The sequence below is a fragment of the Eurosta solidaginis genome, chromosome 3 (assembly GCF_040869045.1).
Source record: "Eurosta solidaginis isolate ZX-2024a chromosome 3, ASM4086904v1, whole genome shotgun sequence".
In the NCBI taxonomy this organism is placed as follows: Eukaryota; Metazoa; Arthropoda; class Insecta; order Diptera; family Tephritidae; genus Eurosta; species Eurosta solidaginis.
Window position 1 is genome coordinate 198949949 of NC_090321.1, and position 22297 is coordinate 198972245.

Genomic DNA, 22297 nt, shown 5'->3' on the forward strand with positions numbered 1-22297 from the left:
TTCTTATGCGTATATGTGTATGTGCACATGTATTTAATCTTTGCAAGCATGTGTATGTAATCAAGTCTCGTAAAGGAATTGTAGTAGCTTTGAAGAAAAAACAGGAATTTGCATACCATTCAAGCAGGTGTTCTCCAGATAATCAGAGTTGTGATCATCTTCAAGCAATTCTGGATGTGTCCGACGTGTGAATCTGTTGATGAGGAGATAAATATTTAATTGTTGCTATTTTATACATTTTTTGCGTGTTACATATTCACATATGCATATGTACATACAAAGGTATATACATAGACGTAACTTAATCAATAGTTTAGTTCATTTTTAAATTTCCATAAATATAATTTAATATTTTATTTTAAAAATATTTTCAAATTTATATATATAATTAAGCCAGCAAAAAAACTAATAAACTTATTTAAATAAAATTTTATTGGCACTAAATAATGAAAGAGCGATCAATCAACTAACTGAATTTATTGATTAATAAAAATTTGGTTCCTTAATTAATTGGAAAATAATTACTTGCGATTTATTTAAAAGATCTAGAAGTGACTATTATTATTTACATCAATTTACATATGTACATATGTAATCAATATTTATTTACTTTAAAGCATGCTCGTAAGGAATAAAAAAATTCTCATATTTAAATATATATTGTTTTCAGTAAACTGTATGAAATTAATCTTAGTTTTACTTATAAATATTTTTGATTATTTAGAAAAAGTATGGATTAATTTCCCTTTAACCGATCAAACGCACTTATCAAAGAACAAAAAATTCAATTATTTAAAATAATAAAAATTTTTTAAAAATACATTTTTATTTTTTTAAATTAATTGTTATTTTTTGTGTGATTATTTTGAATTATTTGACCATTTTTTATTATTTGATTGTCATCAAGAACAAAAAATTCAATTATTTAAATTAATAAAAAAATTTTTAAAATACATTTTAATTTTTTTAATAAATTTTTATTTTTTGTGTGATTATTTTGAATTTTTTGACCATTTTTTTTTATTTGACTGTTTTGGTCAGATAACTGCTTCACTTTTTCTAAATTTTTGATAATTTTTCATAATATTATTAATTTGAATAATTAAGCTTTATTAATTTGCTTTGCTTTTAAAAAAAGAAATCATAAAATTTAAAGTGATCTTTTTAATTTGTGACTATTGCTAGATGATTTATGTTATATCGTTTCAAACTTTTTGTTAATTTGATTGATTGTCTTTAAGCGATTAAATTATTTTATTTATATTACTTGATCATATTTTGTTTTTGTTTTCATTAATAGTAAACTAAATAACCTTAAGCTATTTGATTATTTTTAATAATGAAATCGTATTATTTAAAATTCTCTAAATTCTCTCAAAATTCTCTGAAATCCTTTTTACGTTAGGAGCGGTTTATTTTTCAATATTTAAAAAATTTGTTTAAATTTAATTTAAATTGTTTAACTCATTTTATTATTATTATTTTTTTAATTTTATTTACATAACTATTTGAATTTATTTAATAGTCTCTAAATCTTAGTTAACTATACAAATTTTTGTATGCTTTTACTGGTTCAAATATTTTTTTTTAATTTTGTTATGCAAAAAAAAAAAAAAAAAAAAAAAATTTACTCGTTTATATAAATTGCTACTGCTTAATAATTTTAATTTCTAATATTTGAAATATATATGTAAATTAATTTCCAGCAGGATGGCCTAGTGGTTAAAGGCTACTGCAGTTTCACCATGTGATTCACGGTTCGAATCCCGGTGAAACCTTTGATAACATTACAAAATTGCCTGATGATGATTACGTTGGCGGTTTTCGAAATGGGTCCATCGCAATATGCCAGTAAATGTTCCTTTCTTTTCAGTTTCTCTTAGAAAAACATAATAATTGAAATTCAATTATTATAAGCCGGTGTTAAGCTCATGAATTCTTAAATATAAGTATAATCTGAACACACCATTAAACAAACATACATAAATATATACAACTGAGCCCGAGTTTACAAAGCTTCTCATTCGCAACGAAGAAGAACTTTACAAAAACAAATCTACATGGCACACAAATTAATATAGAGACAAAACGTCTCAATTGTGTTGTTAGTGTAGAAATGAGAAAAACTGAATTAAGCATGAAAACAAATACCAGCAGGATGGCCTAGTGGTTAAAGGCCACTGCAGTTTCACAATGTGAATCACGGTTCGAATCCCGGTGAAACCTTTGATAACATTACAAAATTGCCTGATGATGATTACGTTGGCGGTTTTCGAAATGGGCCCATCGCAATATGCCAGTAAATGTTCCTTTCTTTTCAGTTTCTCTTAGGAAAACATAATAATTGAAATTCTATTATTATAAGCCGGTGTTAAGCTCATGAATTCTTAAATATAAGTAAATTAATTTCATTTTTCCAAAAAAATGTAAAATTTTTTTTGATATATAACTTTTTAAATATAAACGAACTCTAGGCCAAATATTTGTATATTCTTAATAAAACACAATACGTGAATTTTTGATATACACTTATATTATTTAATTTGCCGATATTTCGACTTCAGTCTGAAGTCATCATCAGGACTAGGTACGAAAAGAACAAACATACATATTAAAATCATAAAAATACACATTTGCACAAGTACAGAACTCACATTGTTGAATGCAATATGTCGACTAGTGTAACAAAAATATAAGTTTACGAACAGTGCAAAGCAACTAACAATAAAATGTAAATAACACAAAGCCGTTATCATAAACAAAAAATGAACATAAGCAGAAAGTTATCTAATGAGTAGTGAGCGCCGCTCAAGTGATATCAGCTGCAGCCTGCAGGTGAACTCTTTGGGAAACAGTGGGAGATGCTCTTATCTATTATTATTGTTGTTGTTGATCAGCTGCCTAAAGGCAGAGGCAATACCAATTGTATCCGATTTGAAGTTCATGCGTTTGTCGCTGGGTGTATTTATGATGTGCAGCATCTCTAATATGTAGCGTTTGTTGTAATTCCTCTCTTGCTGTAGAATTTCTACATTTTCTAAATTGGGAGAGTGTCCAGTTTCTCTGCAATGCTGTGTTAGCGCCGTTTTGCCATCATTAGAGTTGTTGCGATTTTTAATATTCGTTTTATGCCCGGAAATCCTCGTTTTTAGTTTCGATTTAGTAGTCCCCACATATACTTTGTCGCATACGTGGGACCCGTCACCATTACATAGAATTTTATATATCAAGTTCGATTTCTCATATTTATCTATTCTACTCTTGGTATTACTGAAAATTTGTCGCAACGTATTATTGTAGGTAAAGGCTAAATTACATTTATCTTTGTCATAAATATTTGAATATTTTATTCTGTTAGACAGGCCTGACACATATGTAGTCGATTTATATATTTTATTATTTTCGGCATTTTTCTTCGCAGTGGGTTTCTTATAATAATCTCTTGTAAAGTTTTTTATTTTGCGTGTAGGAAATTTATTATTTTCTAGAACATTTATTATTATTTTAATGTTTTCTTTATGATAAACTTCATCGCTGATCGAGATAACTCTGTTGATAAAATTTCTGGCCGTATTGACTATTGTAGATTTGTCATGTTTAGAATTAAAGTTAATTAATCTACCTGACTCGGTAGGTTTTTTATACCAATGAAAACATAATTGGTTATTCTTTTTTATAACAAGAGTATCGAGAAACGGTAGTTTTCCATCCCTCTCCACCTCAATTGTAAATTTAATACTCCTGTTGTATCCATTTAGAATATTTAGCAATTCTTCACAATTGCGAAAAGGTCATCGACGTATTTGGTAAGCAAACGTGGCTTATAAGGGGAGTCATCTTCAAATTTCTCCAGTAATTCTTCCATTACAATGTCCGCTATGACGGGGGATGCTGGGGAACCCATGGGAATACTGCAACGTTGCTCATAAAATTTATTGTTTAATTTAAAATATCTATTATCTCTAATGCAGAAACGAACTACTTCTAGAAAAAGATCTTTTGTGAGTGTGGTGTGGTTCTTTATCTGTTTCCCTTGGATGCTATAATTTCTAAGGCATGATCTACGGGAATGCTGGGAAAAAGTGAGATGACATCAAATGACACGAGACTCTCATCATCATATATGTATGTATCTTTTATTTTGTTTTTAAATTCAATTGAGTCTTTTACGTTATATTTGAACGATTTGGTTATGATTGTGAGAATATTAACCACATACCTGCATAAATTGTACGAAGGGGAGTTGACAGACGAACAAATAGGTCTCAATGGGATATCTGCTTTATGAATTTTGGGCAGGCCATATAATCTAGGCGCATTGGACGTTTTGCTTATTAGTTTGTATTTCTCTTTTAAATCTATAACCTTGTTTTTAAACAATTTTTCTACAATCTCGTTATTTTTGTCTTGTAATTTATTAGTGGGATCTCGTTTCAATACCCGGAATGCCGAAATGTCATTTACCAAAAGTTGTAAGTTCTTTTCATAGTCCGACTTATCCATTAAGACGGTAAGATTACCCTTAATGGATACAACAGGAGTATTAAATTTACAATTGAGGTGGAGAAGGATGGAAAACTACCGTTTCTCGATACTCTTGTTATAAAAAAGATTAACCAATTATATTTTGATTGGTATAAAAAACCTACCACGTCAGGTAGATTAATTAACTTTAATTCTAAACATGACAAATCTACAATAGTCAATACGGCCAGAAATTTTATCAACAGAGTTCTCTCGATCAGCGATGAAGTTTATCATAAAGAAAACATTAAAATAATAATAAATGTTCTAGAAAATAATGAATTTCCTACACGCAAAATAAAAAACTTTATAAGAGATTATTATAAGAAACCCACTGCGAACAAAAATGCCGAAAATAATAAAATATATAAATCGACTACATATGTGTCAGGCCTGTCTAACAGAATAAAATATTCAAATATTTATGACAAAGAGAAATGTAATTTAGCCTTTACCTACAATAATACGTTGCGACAAATTTTCAGTAATACCAAGAGTAGAATAGATAAATATGAGAAATCGGACTTGATATATAAAATTCTATGTAATGGTGACGGGTCCCACGTATGCGACAAAGTATATGTGGGGACTACTAAATCGAAACTAAAAACGAGGATTTCCGGGCATAAAACGAATATTAAAAATCGCAACAACCCTAATGATGGCAAAACGGCGCTAACACAGCATTGCAGAGAAACTGGACACTCTCCCAATTTAGAAAATGTAGAAATTCTACAGCAAGAGAGGAATTACAACAAACGCTACATATTAGAGATGCTGCACATCATAAATACACCCAGCGACAAACGCAAGTTAGTGCAACAGAAAATACACTACTGTACCGATAAAATCATCCCATGTATGATATAGAATCAGTAGTTTACATAAAAAGTATGGTCCTCTTTAAACATTGTCTATCTATCTATTAACCATTATCAGAAACCAAAACATTGTAAGCAAAGATAAGATTTCTATTTAAACATAAACCAAATACAAACATAAACAAAACATAAACAAAACCAAATAAAATATTATCAGCGAACAAAAGATTCCTATTCAACCATTGTAAGCACAGATAAGATTTCTACTTAAACATTATCAGCAAGATCCTTTTTTTGAACATTATCAGCAGACACTAAACAAAAGAAACCAGAGCATATAAATAGACGATTAAGCATAGAAATAAGTTAGTCTTCTATTACACTGAAGCATATGAACTTCAGTTTAGAATTCATTGAAGTACATATAGATACAAATAAAATATATTGTTTTATTTAAAATCGAAAGTACATACTTAACTGGGGGCTCAATAAGTGAATAAGTGAATAATAAAAGGAACTCCTAAAAAATCAAATTCCACACGTCCTGAAAACGAGGACAAGGAGAACCAGAAAATAAAACTGGACGTTTTCCGCAAAAAACGATTACAAGTGTTTGACCAAAGCAGGGGAACCATTATGGAAGCAAGGTTAGTAACCTTGGAACAAGCTCATGCCGCTATAGAAGCACAATTAGCCCAGCTGCGGCAAGCGCAAGTACCTAATATCGAAAAATTCCAACCGATAAGTCCCAGGATAAACAATGCAAATGAAATAAATCTGAGACTATTCGAACGGCTACCAGTGTTCAACGGAGACCCATCCAAATACAGGACATGGAGGGCAACCATTATATCAGCAATGAGTCCCATAGAAGCCTTTATTAATACCAAACCATATTACGATGCATTATTTATAATACGTCACACGAAGATCGATGGAGAACCAGCAACTCTTCTACAGAATCATGGCACAGTGTTCCACTTACAAGCAATACTCAATCGCCTAGATTACAGCTACGCCGATACTAGAAGCTATAACGCCCTCATAGAGGAAATGAAAAGACAAATACAAGGAAAACAGACGCTATCCGAATTCCACAGCAAGATCTGTCAAATCTTTAATTTAGCAATGACTAAATGTGAAATTGATTACCCAGGGAATACTCACTCTCTACAGCAGGTCACAAAAGAAATGGCCATAGATTGCTTCCGCAATGGCATAAATGATGAATTTACTCAACACACATTATATGCAGCAAAACCAAGAGATTTAGAAAGTGCATACGCAATTGCCACGGAGATTCTTTATAAAAGGCAGAATAATCCGATACGACGAGAAGCGTATAACTACCCTAAACAGCCACAAAATGAAAGGAGGTATCAACCAGGAGTTCAACCTATTCCCCATATGGGAAGATCAAACCCGACACCAATAGACGTGGATACATCAATAGGAAGATTCCGGCAATCCACGAATAATCAGCATCAACAACAGCAATCGTATCAACAGAATCCTTTCAGAAACAACTATGAACGACAAAGAGCAGGATATGCACCTTTTAATCCCAATAGAGGAGAACCATTTAAACGAAACCACCAACCAACGTCATCAAGATATAATATAGTACCGCAGAAACTACAAAGGATCAATCAAATAACGGATAATAATAGTGATCAGTCATTAAAGGTAAATATAGATGAAAGTGAATTTGAAAATAGAGCTACTTTTTTAGACGAGTAAATAATCTGCCGTGTCTTCAGATTATTTTACATGATAATAAAAAACTTTTAGTTTTAATAGACACAGGCTCGACATTAAATTATATTAGGAAAAATATTCCAAATGGAAAGACCTTTCCAGTTAAACAATTTGTTAGTAGAATTCTGAATGGTTCAAACACAATAAACTCAGCTAAGAAGATAAGAAAGCTAGGACAAGAATTAGTATTTTTTGAAATCGAAGAATTAAAAGAATTTGATATGATATTAGGAGAACAATCCTTGAGAGAAATGAAGGCTAAGATAGATCTGTTCGAATATAAAATGATGTATGTCAGGAGAACAGAGCAGAAGAAAAAAGAAATGGATGTAAGTCAAGTAAATTTCACAATAGATGAGAGCAAATATAAAAAAGAGGTGGAAGAAATTATGAGAATTAATGAGGAAACAAATCCTATTTTACCATTTACAACAACAATTGAAGCCACGATTCGCACTAAAACTGAAGAGCCAATATGGACGAAACAGTACCCTTACTCCTTTTCAGACAATAATTTCATAAATAAAGAAATAAATAAAATGCTAGAGAATAATATAATTAAACCCAGTAAGAGTCCCTATAACTCACCCGTTTGGACTGTACCAAAGAAAGGAACTGACGAGTTAGGAAACCCTAAGAGAAGAATGGTCATAGACTTCCAGAAATTGAATAGCGAAACCATTACCGATAGATATCCCATACCTGATGTCAACATGACAATACAGAATTTAGGTAAAGCAACTGTTTTTACAACCCTAGATTTGGAAGCAGGTTTCCATCAGATAAAAATCAAGGAGTCAGACACCGAAAAGACAGCCTTTAGCATAAACGGAGCAAAATATGAATTCTTAAGGCTGCCGTTTGGACTAAAGAATGCACCTTCAATATTTCAAAGATGCGTAGATGACATATTAAGAAATTACATAGGAAAATTCGTACATGTATATATAGACGATGTGTTAATATATTCATCCTCACATGATGAACATATGGAACACATAAGAATTGTTATAAATGCACTGCGTCAAGCAAATATGAAGATTTCATATGAAAAATCTCATTTTTTCAAAGACAGCACTGAATATTTAGGACATATTATTAAACATAACAGAATAACTGTAGACCCACAAAAAATTGAGACCATAAAAAACTACCCTGTGCCTATGAATCTGAAAGAATTAAGATCATTTTTAGGGCTAGCAGGATATTATAGAAAATTCATCAAAGACTACGCCAAGATTACCAAACCCCTAACATTGTTTTTAAGAGGAGAAAACGGTATCGTAAAGAAAAAGCAAAGTGAAAGAATGCAAATAAAATTAGATGAGGAAGCCATAAAAGCGATGAATATATTAAAAAAGGAATTACAAGCACAAGTCGAACTCTTTCAACCCGATTTCAATAAACCCTTTGATTTAACCACGGACGCAAGTAATTTTGCCATAGGAGCTGTGTTATCCCAAGGTAGAAATCCCATTTGTTTTATATCCAGAACGGAAGCGAGACGGAACAAAAATATAGCACAAACGAAAAAGAGTTATTAGCCATAATTTGGGCACTACAAAAACTCAGAAACTATTTATATGGACGATCAGACCTTACAATCTATACGGATCATCAGTCCTTAACCTACTCTATTTCAGAGAAGAACCCTAATAATAAACTAAAAAGGTGGAAAAACCAAATAGAAGAATACGGTGCCAAATTGGTATACAAACCAGGTTCTCAAAACATCGTTGCGGATGCACTAAGTCGGCAACAAATTAATCAATTAACCGACTCAGAATCGTAGCACTCTCAACTCAGCTCACCCACTGAAACCATAAGAAGGGTAGGCACTAGCTTAAACCATTTTAATAATCAAATTATTATCCAAACTAACAATGGATTAGTAAGAATAGAAAGTAAAAATATATTCGGAAAATTTAGACATACCATATACTTCACAACTATAGAACAATTGATAATGGATATTAAAGGCGTACTACACCCAAACAATATTAACGCCATAATCACTACCGAAGAAATTCCATACAAAATAAAAACTACACTAGTACAAACTTTCCCAACCACTAATTTTGTAATAACAAATGCATTAGTCAGAGACATCACTGACGAAAATGAACAGAATGAGATAGTTGAACAAATACACAGAAGAGCACATAGAAATTATAGAAATAATATAAAAGAACTGTCTGAGAGCTATTACTGGCCTAACATGCGAGATATGGCAAAGAAGGCAGCACAAATATGTAAGATATGTAAAAAATGTAAATACGACAGACGTCCTAATAAATTACTTTACGGAAAAACACCAATCCCAAATGAAGTAGGTACATATCTGCACATGGATACATTTTTTATGGACAACCAAATATATATAACTACAGTAGATAGATACTCAAAATTCTGCTATATAAGAAAAATACCAGATAAGAAAAACTCATACATATATTTGAATGAAATACTATCCCAAATATTCCCATACGCAACGAACCTAACAACTGATAACGACCCGACATATGTTAATGTAGTAGCAAAATCCTTATACGATCGACTACATATACAGCACACAGCAGTGCCACCACAACATTCGACAACGAACGGTCAAGTAGAGCGGACGCACAGCACAATAGTGGATCTAACTAACTTACCAGTAAAGGAAACCAAAGGTAAACACGAAGAGGTAATATTCGAAGCAGTACGACAGTACAATAAAACCATTCACTCGGTCACAGGACATAAACCCGAGGACGTTTTTTTCAACAGGGGAGGATACGACTATACAGTCATCAGAAACAGAATTCGTTATAAGCAAGAAAGAGATATCACCCAACAGAAGGCACCGAACAAACAAATTATTTACGAGAAAGGTGATATTATTTACGTTAAGAGAAGCCGAAGAAATAAAAAACACGATAGATTTATGAAAAAAATAATTGAACAGGATAACGGTAAAACAGTCACAACAACTGATAAAAGAATAATACACAAAGATAACATCCGTACGAACTAGAAATGAATCTCACAATAATAATAATCTTGCTGTGCATAAACAGAATTAGTTCAGACACAAGTATTACAGACCTGAAAGGAAAAGATTATATATTAATAGAAACGAATCCAGCTTTTATATTTGATAGCTATGATTATTTATATCATATTACAAATTTAACTAGAATATTAACACCTTACCAAAATATATTAAACTCAAAATATAATTTAGATTCAAATCCTGAAATGAAAATATTACACCGAAAAATTGAAATATTAATAAAACAGATTAATCCAGTTAATAGATTTAAAAGAGGATTAAACGCTTTAGGGACAATATTAAAATGGATAACAGGTACACCAGACTACGCTGATGAAGTAGAGATAGAGACAAGAATCAATCAACTAATTGAGGGACACAATAAACAAAAAATAATAAATAGTAATTTCGAAAAAATGTTAAACAAATTAAACCCCAAGGATTTCTCTGAAAAATTAATACTCACAGAAGTCTACAATGAACTTAATACTTAATACTTAATACTTAATACAATTAATTTAGCAAAAAATAACAACTTCCCGTCAACTTCATTGGACTTAGAAGAAATTACAGAAATCATTGCGAAAGAAAAAACAAATGTTTTAACCATAAATATTTTAGAATATGCAGAAATTAAAATTGTTAAATTCAAACAAAACTTTGTAACAGTTTACAAATACCCAAAAATCAAAGAAAAATGTGAACAATTCTACATCCACTCATTAGCTTCAAAAAAAGGAAAATTAGTTATGGATAAAAATATTGCTTTATGTAAAGGAAATCAATACGTAAGAATCAATAAATGTAAAGATTTTATAGATCAAACTATATGTAAGCAGAATAAAAAGGACGGATGTACAATACAAATATTAGAGAAAAATAATGCTCAATGTAAAATGATAAAAGAAAGAATCCACCCTTTATTAATTATGGTAACGGAAACATTATTATTAGCGGATTGAATATATTAAACAACGAGATTTTAGATGGAGATTTTTCAATTTATTTCAAAACCAATATAACATTAAATAACGAAGTATATATAAACATTAGGGAAACTATGGTAAAAATACTCCATAAAAAGCATAAAGAAAATCTAGATATATTAGAATACTTAGAATCTCAATCAGAATACAAGTTCAATAATCTAGACGAAATATTATCCATATTTGTACCAATTGAACAAAATCCAATCAAGACTACATTTATAACTATATTAATTATAACCCTATTAATCACAATAACCAAACTATTATTAGAATTTAGAGTAAGGAGAAGGAATATACTTTATCAAAGAGCACTAATACAATGTCAAAAAGACCATGAAGAAAGAAAACAAACAAAAATTACTAGAGTCCAAATTGTAAATGAGGACATTTAATTTTAAGAGGGAGGAGAGTTAGTGCAACAGAAAATACACTACTGTACCGATAACATCATCCCATGTATGATATAGAATCAGTAGTTTACATAAAAAGTATGGTCCTCTTTAAACATTGTCTATCTATCTATTAACCATTATCAGAAACCAAAACATTGTAAGCAAAGATAAGATTTCTATTTAAACATAAACCAAATACAAACATAAACAAAACATAAACAAAACCAAATAAAATATTATCAGCGAACAAAAGATTCCTATTCAACCATTGTAAGCATAGATAAGATTTCTACTTAAACATTATCAGCAAGATCCTTTTTTTGAACATTATCAGCAGCCACTAAACAAAAGAAACCAGAGCATATAAATAGACGATTAAGCATAGAAATAAGTTAGTCTTCTATTACACTGAAGCATATGAACTTCAGTTTAGAATTCATTAAAGTACAAATAGATACAAATAAAGTATATTGTTTTATTTAAAATCGAAAGTACATACTTAACTCGCATGAACTTCAAATCTGATACAATTGGTATTGCCTCTGTATTTAGGCAGCTGATCAACAACAACAACAATAATAGATAAGAGCATCCCACTGTTTACCAAAGAGTTCACCTGCAGGCTGCAGCTGATATCACTTGAGCGGCGCTCACTACTCATTAGATAACTTTCTGCTTATGTTCATTTTTTGTTTATGATAACGGCTTTGTGTTATTTACAATTTATTGTTATTTGCTTTGCACTGTTCGTAAACTTATATTTTTGTTACACTAGTCGACAATGTGAGTTCTGTACTTGTGCAAATGTGTATTTTTATGATTTTAATATGTATGTTTGTTCTTTTCGTACCTAGTCCTGATGATGACTTCAGACTGAAGTCGAAATATCGACAAATTAAATAATATAATTGTATATCAAAAATTCACGTATTGTGTTTTATTAAGAATATACAAATATTTGGCCTAGAGTTCGTTTATATTTAAAAAGTTATAATTCAAAGGCCGTAAACAACAAAAATAATTTTTTGATTTATTTTATTTAACTAACTTTTGGCACTCACATGACTATTTAGTTGGATTTTATAATCAGATAACTTTTATTTATTTAATTATTTTACAGTTTCAGAGCTTGTACTTTTTTGATTAATTCATTTTTTAAAACAGAGATGGGCGTTATCAACAAATTTGAATAACAGTTCACAAAAAAATAAATAATAAAATATATAATAATAAATTTTTATTCATTAATCAAGAAAACTTGAGTGATGAATAACATTTTATCGTTATTCAAAATATTCTGAGTAATGATATCCGGACATTCTTATTTTTGGCAATGTTGTGTATCGATTTGAGTTATTATTCATTATTTAAAAAATATGAAATAAAAATGAAATTAAAATTTGTATACAATTATTCAAAAATAAAAAAGTAAACCGTCGAGATGCGCTGAAAATATACCCATATGCGTAAACAGTTCGCGTGATGTTCTGAAGATTTTTGGGGTAGTATTGAGATGATTTTGGGGCGTATTCCTGGGGGGTTTTTGGGGGTAATTTCGGGGACACACTCGGGGTATGTTGGTGTCATATCTGGTACTCGGGTCTGCCCGCGGTTAGTTGGGGGCATTCGAGGATGGCTATGAGGACTCCCTCGGGATCTTCCCGGGGTCGCATTCACGCCTTTCTGCCTCTGCCTTTTCCCTAATGTAGAGGCGTCTCGCTTTCATTTTCAACTCGCGAAAGCGTTCAAACACTCTTCTTGTTTCGCTTGCTTTTAACGTTGCCCTTATTGATACCCATGATATTTCTAAATCCTATAGGCCAAAGCAAAAATTATTGTGAAAAAGTGAGCAGCCTCGAAGTGGTATCTTTTATGACTATTTTGGTGATTTGAGACATCGCCAGGTTTTATTTCGGGCGCTGATCGTGAAGTTTTACGGCGCGATAACCTCCATAGTACAGGACTACAAGTAGGATATGTAGCAGCGCGCACACACACAGCCACGCTCACCTGATAAAATGCTTGTTCTTGTTAGTTTTTTGTGTGGATGCTATTTGACACTGTTGTACTTCTTAGGTCCATGAAAAGTGTAGTAGCTGCTAACGAAAACTGTGTAAAATTTTTATTGCAAAATTACAAAGAAATATCCTTATTTATTTTCAAAGGAGCACTTAATTACATCTCTCTTTAAAATCCATATGTTTTGGACAATTATAATTAACAAATTGTGATACTTTATTACCGGGGACGATTGCCAAAACACGACCAAAACCGTCGGGGGAGGTATTAATAGACGCATAATTCGAATACTTTTCCGCCTTTGGACTATTGATAACAGGACAAAACGCGTCTTTTCATTTTTCTTTCCGCTTTTTTGGACGGGTTATTGCAGTCGACCTCGGGTTCAAACTTATTTTCGCGGAGAACTTTTGAACGGGTAGAAAAACTTAACTCCCGTGTTTCTATTCTTAATACTGGAATAACTACGCGTCCTCAGATACCCCAATTGAAGACTTTTTTTATAATTTTCTGAAGGACCCATATGGGTGCACTTAAAATTTCCTACTAAATTCGTTCAAAAAAATTTACCATCACAGCAACCCATATCTGATATTCCGATCCCTTTTTTGCTTCCCTGTGTCGCTTTCGACGAAGCAACACCGGTAATTTTGACACTTCGTTCAGTGTCAAAACTCATGTTCCACGCTAGTTTGACACTGACCGAAATGTCAAACTGCCGTGTGTTAGAAAGGGAAAGAAATTGTTTCCCTCTCATACATATCATACTTGTAAACTTGTACAATGGATAACCTCCGAAGAGATCTAAGGCCGAGCTTCTCTTCCAATTTGCGTCGTGTTCCTCTTGATTTTCCCTAAATTGGCCGGACGGAACCTACATGTTTTATGCCGACTCCAAACGGCATCTGCAAGGCAGATGAGTTTTCACTGAGAGCTTTTCATGGCAGAAATATACCCGGAGTGCTTGCCAGACACTGCCGAGGGGCGACCCCGCTTAAAAAAATGTTCTTCTAATTCAAAACCCTTATTTATAAAAATTTGATGTTGCTTTGCCCGGGGCTTCAACCCAGGGCATACGGTGTGGTAGGCGGAGCACGCTACCATGACACCACGGTGGCCGCCATTTAATGATTATTCCTGTACAAAATGACTATCTCCTGTAAAACTTCAGGACTTTCTTTGGATCATCATTACTTACTTACTTACATAATTGGCGCCTAACCATTTGAACGGTTATGCCCACCAACAAGGCGCGCTATTCATTTCTTCGCTCTGCCAACTGTCGCCAATTGGTCACGCCAAGGGTGTTTAAATCGTTTTCCATCTCGCTCTTCCAGCGGAGTGGGGGCCGCCCTGTTTCTCTGCTTCTATAGGCGGGTTCCGATAAAATAGTTTCTTAGCTGCAGCGTAGTTTTTCATTCGCATAACATGGCCTAGCCAGCGTAACCGGTGCGTTTTAATTTGCTGCACTATGTCGATGTCTGCGTAAAGCTCGCACAGCTCTTCATTAAATCTTCTTCGGTAATCACCATCGCCAAAGCATAGAGGTCCATAAATCTTTCGAAGAACTTTTCAGTCGAACACTTCCAGAGTTGCTTCATCTGATGTTGTCATGTTCCATAATTCTAAAGCTATTTCAGCATTATTTTTATACTCAGTTGAGCAGAGCTCACAGAGTATATTAAGTTTGATTGGATAACGGTTGGTTGTACATATATAAAGGAATCGAGATAGATATAGACTTCCATATATCAAAATAATCAGGATCGAAAAAAAATTTGATTGAGCCATGTCCGTCCGTCCGTCCGTTAACACGATAACTTGAGTAAATTTTGAGGTATCTTGATGAAATTTGGTATGTAGGTTCCTGAGCACTCATCTCAGATCGCTATTTAAAATGAACGATATCGGACTATAACCACGCCCACTTTTTCGATATCGAAAATTTCGAAAAACCGAAAAAGTGCGATAACTCATTACAAAAGACAGATAAAGCGACGAAACTTGGTAGATGGGTTGACGTTATGACGCAGAATAAAAAATTAGTAAGATTTTGGACAATGGGCGTGGCACCGCCCACTTTTACAAGAAGGTAATTTAAAAGTTTTGCAAGCTGTAATTTGGCAGTCGTTGAAGATATCATGATGAAATTTGGCAGGAACGTTACTACTATTACTCCATATGTGTTAAATAAAAATTAGCAAAATCGGATGAAGAACACGCCCACTTTTTAAAAAAAAATTTTTTTTAATTCAAATTTTAACAAAAAATTTAATATCTTTACTGTATATAAGTAAATTAAGTCAAAATTAAACTCCAGTAATGATATGATGCAACAAAATACAAAAATAAAAGAAAATTTCAAAATGGGCGTGGCTCCGCCCATTTTCATTTAGTTTGTCTAGAATACTTTTATTGCCATAAGTCGAACAAAAATTTACCAATCCTTCTCAAATTTGGTAGGAGCATAAATTCTATGACGGTAACTGTTCTCTGTGAAAATGGGCGAAATCGGTGGAAGCCACGCCCAGTTTTTATGCACAGTCCACCGTCTGTCCTTCCGCTCGGCCAATTACACAATAACTTGAGCAAAATCCGATATATCTTTACTAAACTTAGCCCACGTACTTACCTGAGCTCACTTTTTCTTGGTATAAAAAATGGGCGAAATCTGACCATAACCACGCCCACTTTATCGATATCGAAAATTACGAAAAATGAAAAAAATGCCATAATTCTATACCAAATACGAAAAAAGGGATGAAACATGGTAACTGGATTGGTTTATTGACGCAAAATATAACTTTGGAAAAAACTTTGTAAAATGGGTGTGACACCTACCATATTAAGTAGAAGAAAATGAAAAAGTTCTACAAGGCGAAATCAACAGCCCTTGGAATCTTTTCAGGAATACTGTTAGTGGTATTGCATATATAAATAAATTAGCAGTACCCGACAGATGATTTTCTGGATCACCTGGTCCACATTTTGGTCGATATCGCGAGAACGCCTTCACATATACATCTAAGGGCCACTCGCTTTTAAAACCCTCATTAATACCTTTAATTTGATATCCATATCGTACAAAAACATACCAGAGTCACCCCTGTCCCACCCTAATGGCGATATCTCGAAAAGGCGTCCACCTATAGACCGAATGCCCACTCCCTCTTAAAATGCTCAGTAACAGCTTTCGTTTGATACCCATATCGTACAAACATTCTAGAGTCACACCTGGCCCACCCTAATGGCGATATCTCGAAAAGGCGTCCACCTATAGACCTAGTGTCCACTCCCTCTTAAAATGCTCAGTAACACCTTTCGTTTGATACCCATATCGTACAAACATTCCAGAGTAACCCCTGGCCCACCCTAATGGCGATATCTCGAAAAGGCGTCCACCTATAGACCTAGTGTCCACTCCCTCTTAAAATGCTCAGTAACACCTTTCGTTTGATACCCATATCGTACAAACATTCTAGAGTAACCCCTGGCCCACCCTAATGGCGATATCTCGAAAAGGCGTCCACCTATAGACCTAATGCCCACTCCCTCTTAAAATGCTCAGTAACAGCTTTCGTTTGATACCCATTTCGTACAAACATTCTAGAGTCACACCTGGCCCACCCTAATGGCGATATTTCGAAAAGGCGTCCACCTATAGGACTAAGGATTACTCCCTTTTAAAATACTCATTACCACCTTTCATTTGATACCCATATCGTACAAACATTCTAGAGTCACCCTGGCCCACCTTAATGGCGATATCTCGAAAAGGCGTCCACCTAGAGACCTAATGTCCACTCCCTCTTAAAATGCTCAGTAACACCTTTCGTTTGATACCCATATCGTACAAACATTCTAGAGTCACCCCTGTCCCACCCTAATGGCGATATCTCGAAAAGGCGTCCACCTATAGACCTAATGCCCACTCCCTCTTAAAATGCTCAGTAACACCTTTCGTTTGATACCCATATCGTACAAACATTCTAGAGTCACACCTGGCCCACCCTAATGGCGATATCTCGAAAAGGCGTCCACCTATAGAACTAAGGATTACTCCCTTTTAAAATACTCATTACCACCTTTCATTTGATACCCATATCGTACAAACACATTCTAGAGTCACCCTGGCCCACCCTAATGGCGATATCTCGAAAAGGCGTCCACCTATAGACCTAATGCCCACTCCCTCTTAAAATGCTCAGTAACACCTTTCGTTTGATACCCATACCGTACAAACATTCTAGAGTCACCCTTGGTCCAGCTTTATGGCGATATCTCGAAAAGGCGTCCACCTATAAAACTAAGGATTACTCCCTTTTAAAATACTCATTACCACCTTTCATTTGATACGCATATCGTACAAACACATTCTAGAGTCACCCTGGCCCACCCTAATGGCGATATCTCGAAAAGGCGTCCACCTATAGACCTAATGCCCACTCCCTCTTAAAATGCTCAGTAACACCTTTCGTTTGATACCCATATCGTACAAATATTCTAGAGTCACCCTTGGTCCACCTTTATGGCGATATCTCGAAAAGGCGTCCACCTATAGAACTAAGGATTACTCCCTTTTAAAATACTCCTTACCACCTTTCATTTGATACCCATATCGTACAAACACATTCTAGAGTCACCCCTGGCCCACCCTAATGGCGATATCTCGAAAAGGCGTCCACCTATAGACCTAATGCCCACTCCCTCTTAAAATGCTCAGTAACACCTTTCGTTTGATACCCATACCGTACAAACATTCTAGAGTCACCCCTGGCCCACCCTAATGGCGATATCTCGAAAAGGCGTCCACCTATAGACCTAATGCCCACTCCCTCTTAAAATGCTCAATAACACCTTTCATTTGATTCCCATATCGTACAAACACATTCTAGAGACACCCCTGGTCCACCTTTATGGCGATATCTCGAAACGGCGTCCACCTATGGAACTAAGGATCACTCCTTTTCAAAATACTCATTAACAGCTTTCATTTGATACCCATATCGTACAAACACATTATAGAATCACCCCTGGTCCACCTTAATGGGGACATCTCGAAAAGGCGTCCACCGATAGACCTAAGGCCCACTCCCTCTTAAAATGCTCAGTAACACCTTTCATTTGATACCCATATCGTACAAACAAATTCTAGAGTCAGTCCTGGTCTACCTTTATGGCGATATCCCTAAATGGCGTTCATCCATAGAACTATGGCCTACTCTCTCTTAAAATACTCTTTAATACCTTTCATTTGATACACATGTTATACAACCACATTCCAGGGTTACCCCAGATTGATTTTCCTTATTTTGTCTCCATAGCTCTCAACTGAGTATGTTATGTTCGGTTACACCCGAACTTAGCCTTCCTTACTTGTTGTGTTTGCTTTTGGGATGTTATTCATATTATTTTGGGTCATGCCCATATCATCTTGTGATAACTATCCGCATTATCAATAGACAATTTTGCGGTTATCTCCGGATTATTTTGGGAGTGTTTACCTTATCAATTCGCGATTATTTCGATTTTGGTTTCGGAACAGTTTCAGGATCGTTTTACCGATCATCGAGAGAACTTTGGAAGTTAATAAATAAATTCAGCCGTGTTTGAATTGTGGCTTAAGGAAGTGTGAAATTGCCTTAAATATGAAAATTATAAAAATTTGTTTTGTTTACTCACCTGCTCAGAGTACAGGAACGCATTGTTGAATCAAAATTGGCGGAACGACAAACAAAGGCGAACTCATTCAAACACTTATCCTCACAATCCGAACGATTTGCTGCTGTGAACTGTATGAAGACAAACTTGAATGTGTTAACAACAAAAGTATTACAACTTGCAACAAAAGACAATAATCATAATAACAAAAAAAACACAAACAACATAATAATAATAATAGGTAATCAAAGCAACAGTTGTAGTTGCATTTGCTGATAGAAATCACACACCTCCTTAACATCCGATATTGGCAATTTCAATTTCTTACGTGGATGACGTTCAAATACATAACGTCGACTGGGACATTCTCTTTCCGGGCGACTGGCTGTATAAATGTGAGATAACAAAAATGTTAAGATTAATTATATATTTCTTTTATTAACGCACTGAGTATTTAACGCTCAACGCCTCCCCTTCCTTCCCCCCGCACAAAACATTACACTTACAAGTTAAACAAATCTCATTGAAATGTACACTGTTGGGCACTAACATCAAGCTGCCAATGCCTTCAGGACCCGCCTGCTCTGATGTCAAATAGCAAAGGGATTCTTCATATTCGGATGTGCCACCAAATGAGGTGATACGACTGCCGGGCTGAAAGTCGAAACTGGTACATGTGCGCACCAAATTGTTGGTGCCGGTGCGATCACGCAGACACAAATCTTGACACTTTTCCAGAACACGAAAGGGCGGCGCTGTATCGCGCACCACATCATCATCGTAGCCCTGTAATTGTTGGTTGGGCAAACGTTCGTAGAGTACGCGTCCCAAACCATTCTTGCAGGTTGTTTGCGCTGTGCGAGAAGAATGTGGGCGAAGTAAATGGAAATGAAGGGTTAGATGGACGCTCATCTGCGCTTTTGGATAAAGTTAGTCGTTACTTACCATAACTAGCTTGGATGCCTAGACTAAATACTATTGCTAAGTATAAAAAATTTCTCTTGAGTTTCCTCATTATATTTGTTAAGTAGCCTTAATAGTGAATCTGTTTGTTGTTGTAATGGAACACAATTTTTGTTTCTTTTTGGATACAGTTTTTATTTATGTATGAAGTTCGGTGGTTTAAGCCGCATTCTTACGGCGCATAAATTGACTATTCGAGCTGTAATGAAAAATAATAATAATGGTAAAAATTACAATTTGGTGGAATTAAATTAATTTGCTGAAAATGACGTGTGGGTTCTCATTGTAGCTTTTAATTATTTGAAAAAAAAAAAAAAAATATTGTGGCTAATATTGTAACGATATGGACTCTAGGTGCCTGGTAGCACGAACTTTAAAGCATCGATCAGCTTCTAAAATTAATGCAAGGCTCGAGAGCGTTTCATCCACCGAAACAACGAAAGACAAGAGTAGAGGAAAACTGCTAGAACACAGGTACTGGACCGTAAGTGCTCGTAGAATAACTATTTTGAGTTGATTCAAGATGAATAGGCATTTGGCTGCAGCCTTTGCAATTTCTAAATTTTTGACGTTAATTTGCTCGGACTTTAACCCAGGACCATCGGTGTGGTAGACGGAGCATGCTACAACAATACTATAGCGGCCTATGGGGATATCCTGAAAAAATTTCCGGGCGCTCCACCCGTTACTCCGATTGTTGTTGACATTAAAAGCGATCGCATCGTTGCTATGTTCTAGGAAAGAGTGTGGAACCACGAGATTCCTTCCAGGTTAAGGGCCTAAGCTTGGATATCAGCAGCGTAACGGAGGCTATTCAGGTGAATGTTCATATTGGAAATGCATGACTGTTCATTAGAGAATAATCTTTCCCCGGTTTTAAGCCTTGTGTTGAATTATAAGCACCTATTTTTTCAAAGAGTGAACCAGTATTGAAGGATTGAAGATCCAATGGTGAGCAGTGCAGTAGTGAGAGAATCTGCCACATTCAAAAGCGGAGATGGAGCATAGTCTGGGAGTATAGAAACATCTCGAGCGGACTAGTCTGGCAGCCACCAATCTGAATTATCTCTAGGCTGTGTTGATCCCGCAGGCAGCACTTTGAGCGAATCTGGAGATAGCCTCCCATTGGTCGCATATGATAATGCCAACGACGCTGTGAGTAACACATTCTCATGACGCGGTAGTCATAGCTACTGCCAATAAAGAGAGTGCAGTAGAATTTAGCGTAGACGCGGACACTGAGCTTTAATTTTAATCGGGTCCCGGCAAGTTCAGTTGCACTGTTCAGAGTAATCTTTGGCTTACTCAAAAGCTGGTAAGACGGGAAGCAGAATATCTCTGAAGCGTGCTAAAATCTGCTTACTGAAATAGGCCCTTCGCGAGCTTCGTGGTGTCTCTGGTTGATACCCAAACGCGGAAAGTTATTAACTCGAAAATGCAATCAGGTCTCATGACTCACAGAATGTAGTTTTTAAAGAGGCCTTCAACCTAGCGAAATGAACAAGTCCATAGTGTAATCAGGAGTTGGTTCAGCGACCAAACTGAAAAGCCCTATAAGACACCAGGACCTGTGTTATAAAATAACTCCGCTTTCTTGGCAAATACTTCCTGCTGCTTCTAGAATTGATAGCTGTGTGACTCCTTATAGCTGAAGTCTAAGCCTGGCGAGCCCAGGACATGAGCACAGTACGTGGTTGATCGCTTCATCCTGCAACCCGCAGGATGTTTTTTAAGGTCGAAAGAACTGCGCATGATTTTCGAAACTTCGCTGCCCCGCACTGGTTTTTACAGATTTCCTTCTTGGTCACGTGTCATACCTGCCGTCTTTTAGTTTCGTCCAATTTGTTTAAGACGACTATGGTACAAGCTTCGAGGGCTGCGGCTTTTTTAATTATTTCGTCCGTGTTTTCATTTACATATGTTCCCAAATGCCCGGGACTCAACATTGATGTACTTATATTTTTTCCCATCCAACTTCTTTTTAGGGACCCCATACCCACCTACACATTTTTATTTGTTGTGCTATCTGAGGTTATTGCATTGAATGCTGCTCGGCTTTCAATATGAAAGCATTACATTGACAGCTGACATTTGACAGCTTGTAAGGTTGGTTTATAACTGGAGTAGCACAGTACA

General features: G+C 34.8%; 1 protein-coding gene across 7 annotated transcripts in view; it reads right to left on the reverse strand.

Moving 5' to 3' along the window:
• Positions 1-22297, reverse strand: part of nompA (no mechanoreceptor potential A) — a 71726-nt gene that overhangs the window by 39122 nt on the left and 10307 nt on the right. For all 7 annotated transcript variants that reach the window (XM_067777929.1, XM_067777926.1, XM_067777925.1 and 4 more), the window contains exons 2-6: positions 20144-20360; positions 19705-20052; positions 19489-19583; positions 19220-19329; positions 117-193 (exon numbers count right to left, since the gene is read on the reverse strand). In XM_067777929.1, the coding sequence (XP_067634030.1) occupies positions 117-193; positions 19220-19329; positions 19489-19583; positions 19705-20052; positions 20144-20213 (700 nt within the window). In that variant the 5' untranslated portion in view covers positions 20214-20360. The remainder of the gene's footprint in view (positions 1-116; positions 194-19219; positions 19330-19488; positions 19584-19704; positions 20053-20143; positions 20361-22297) is intronic.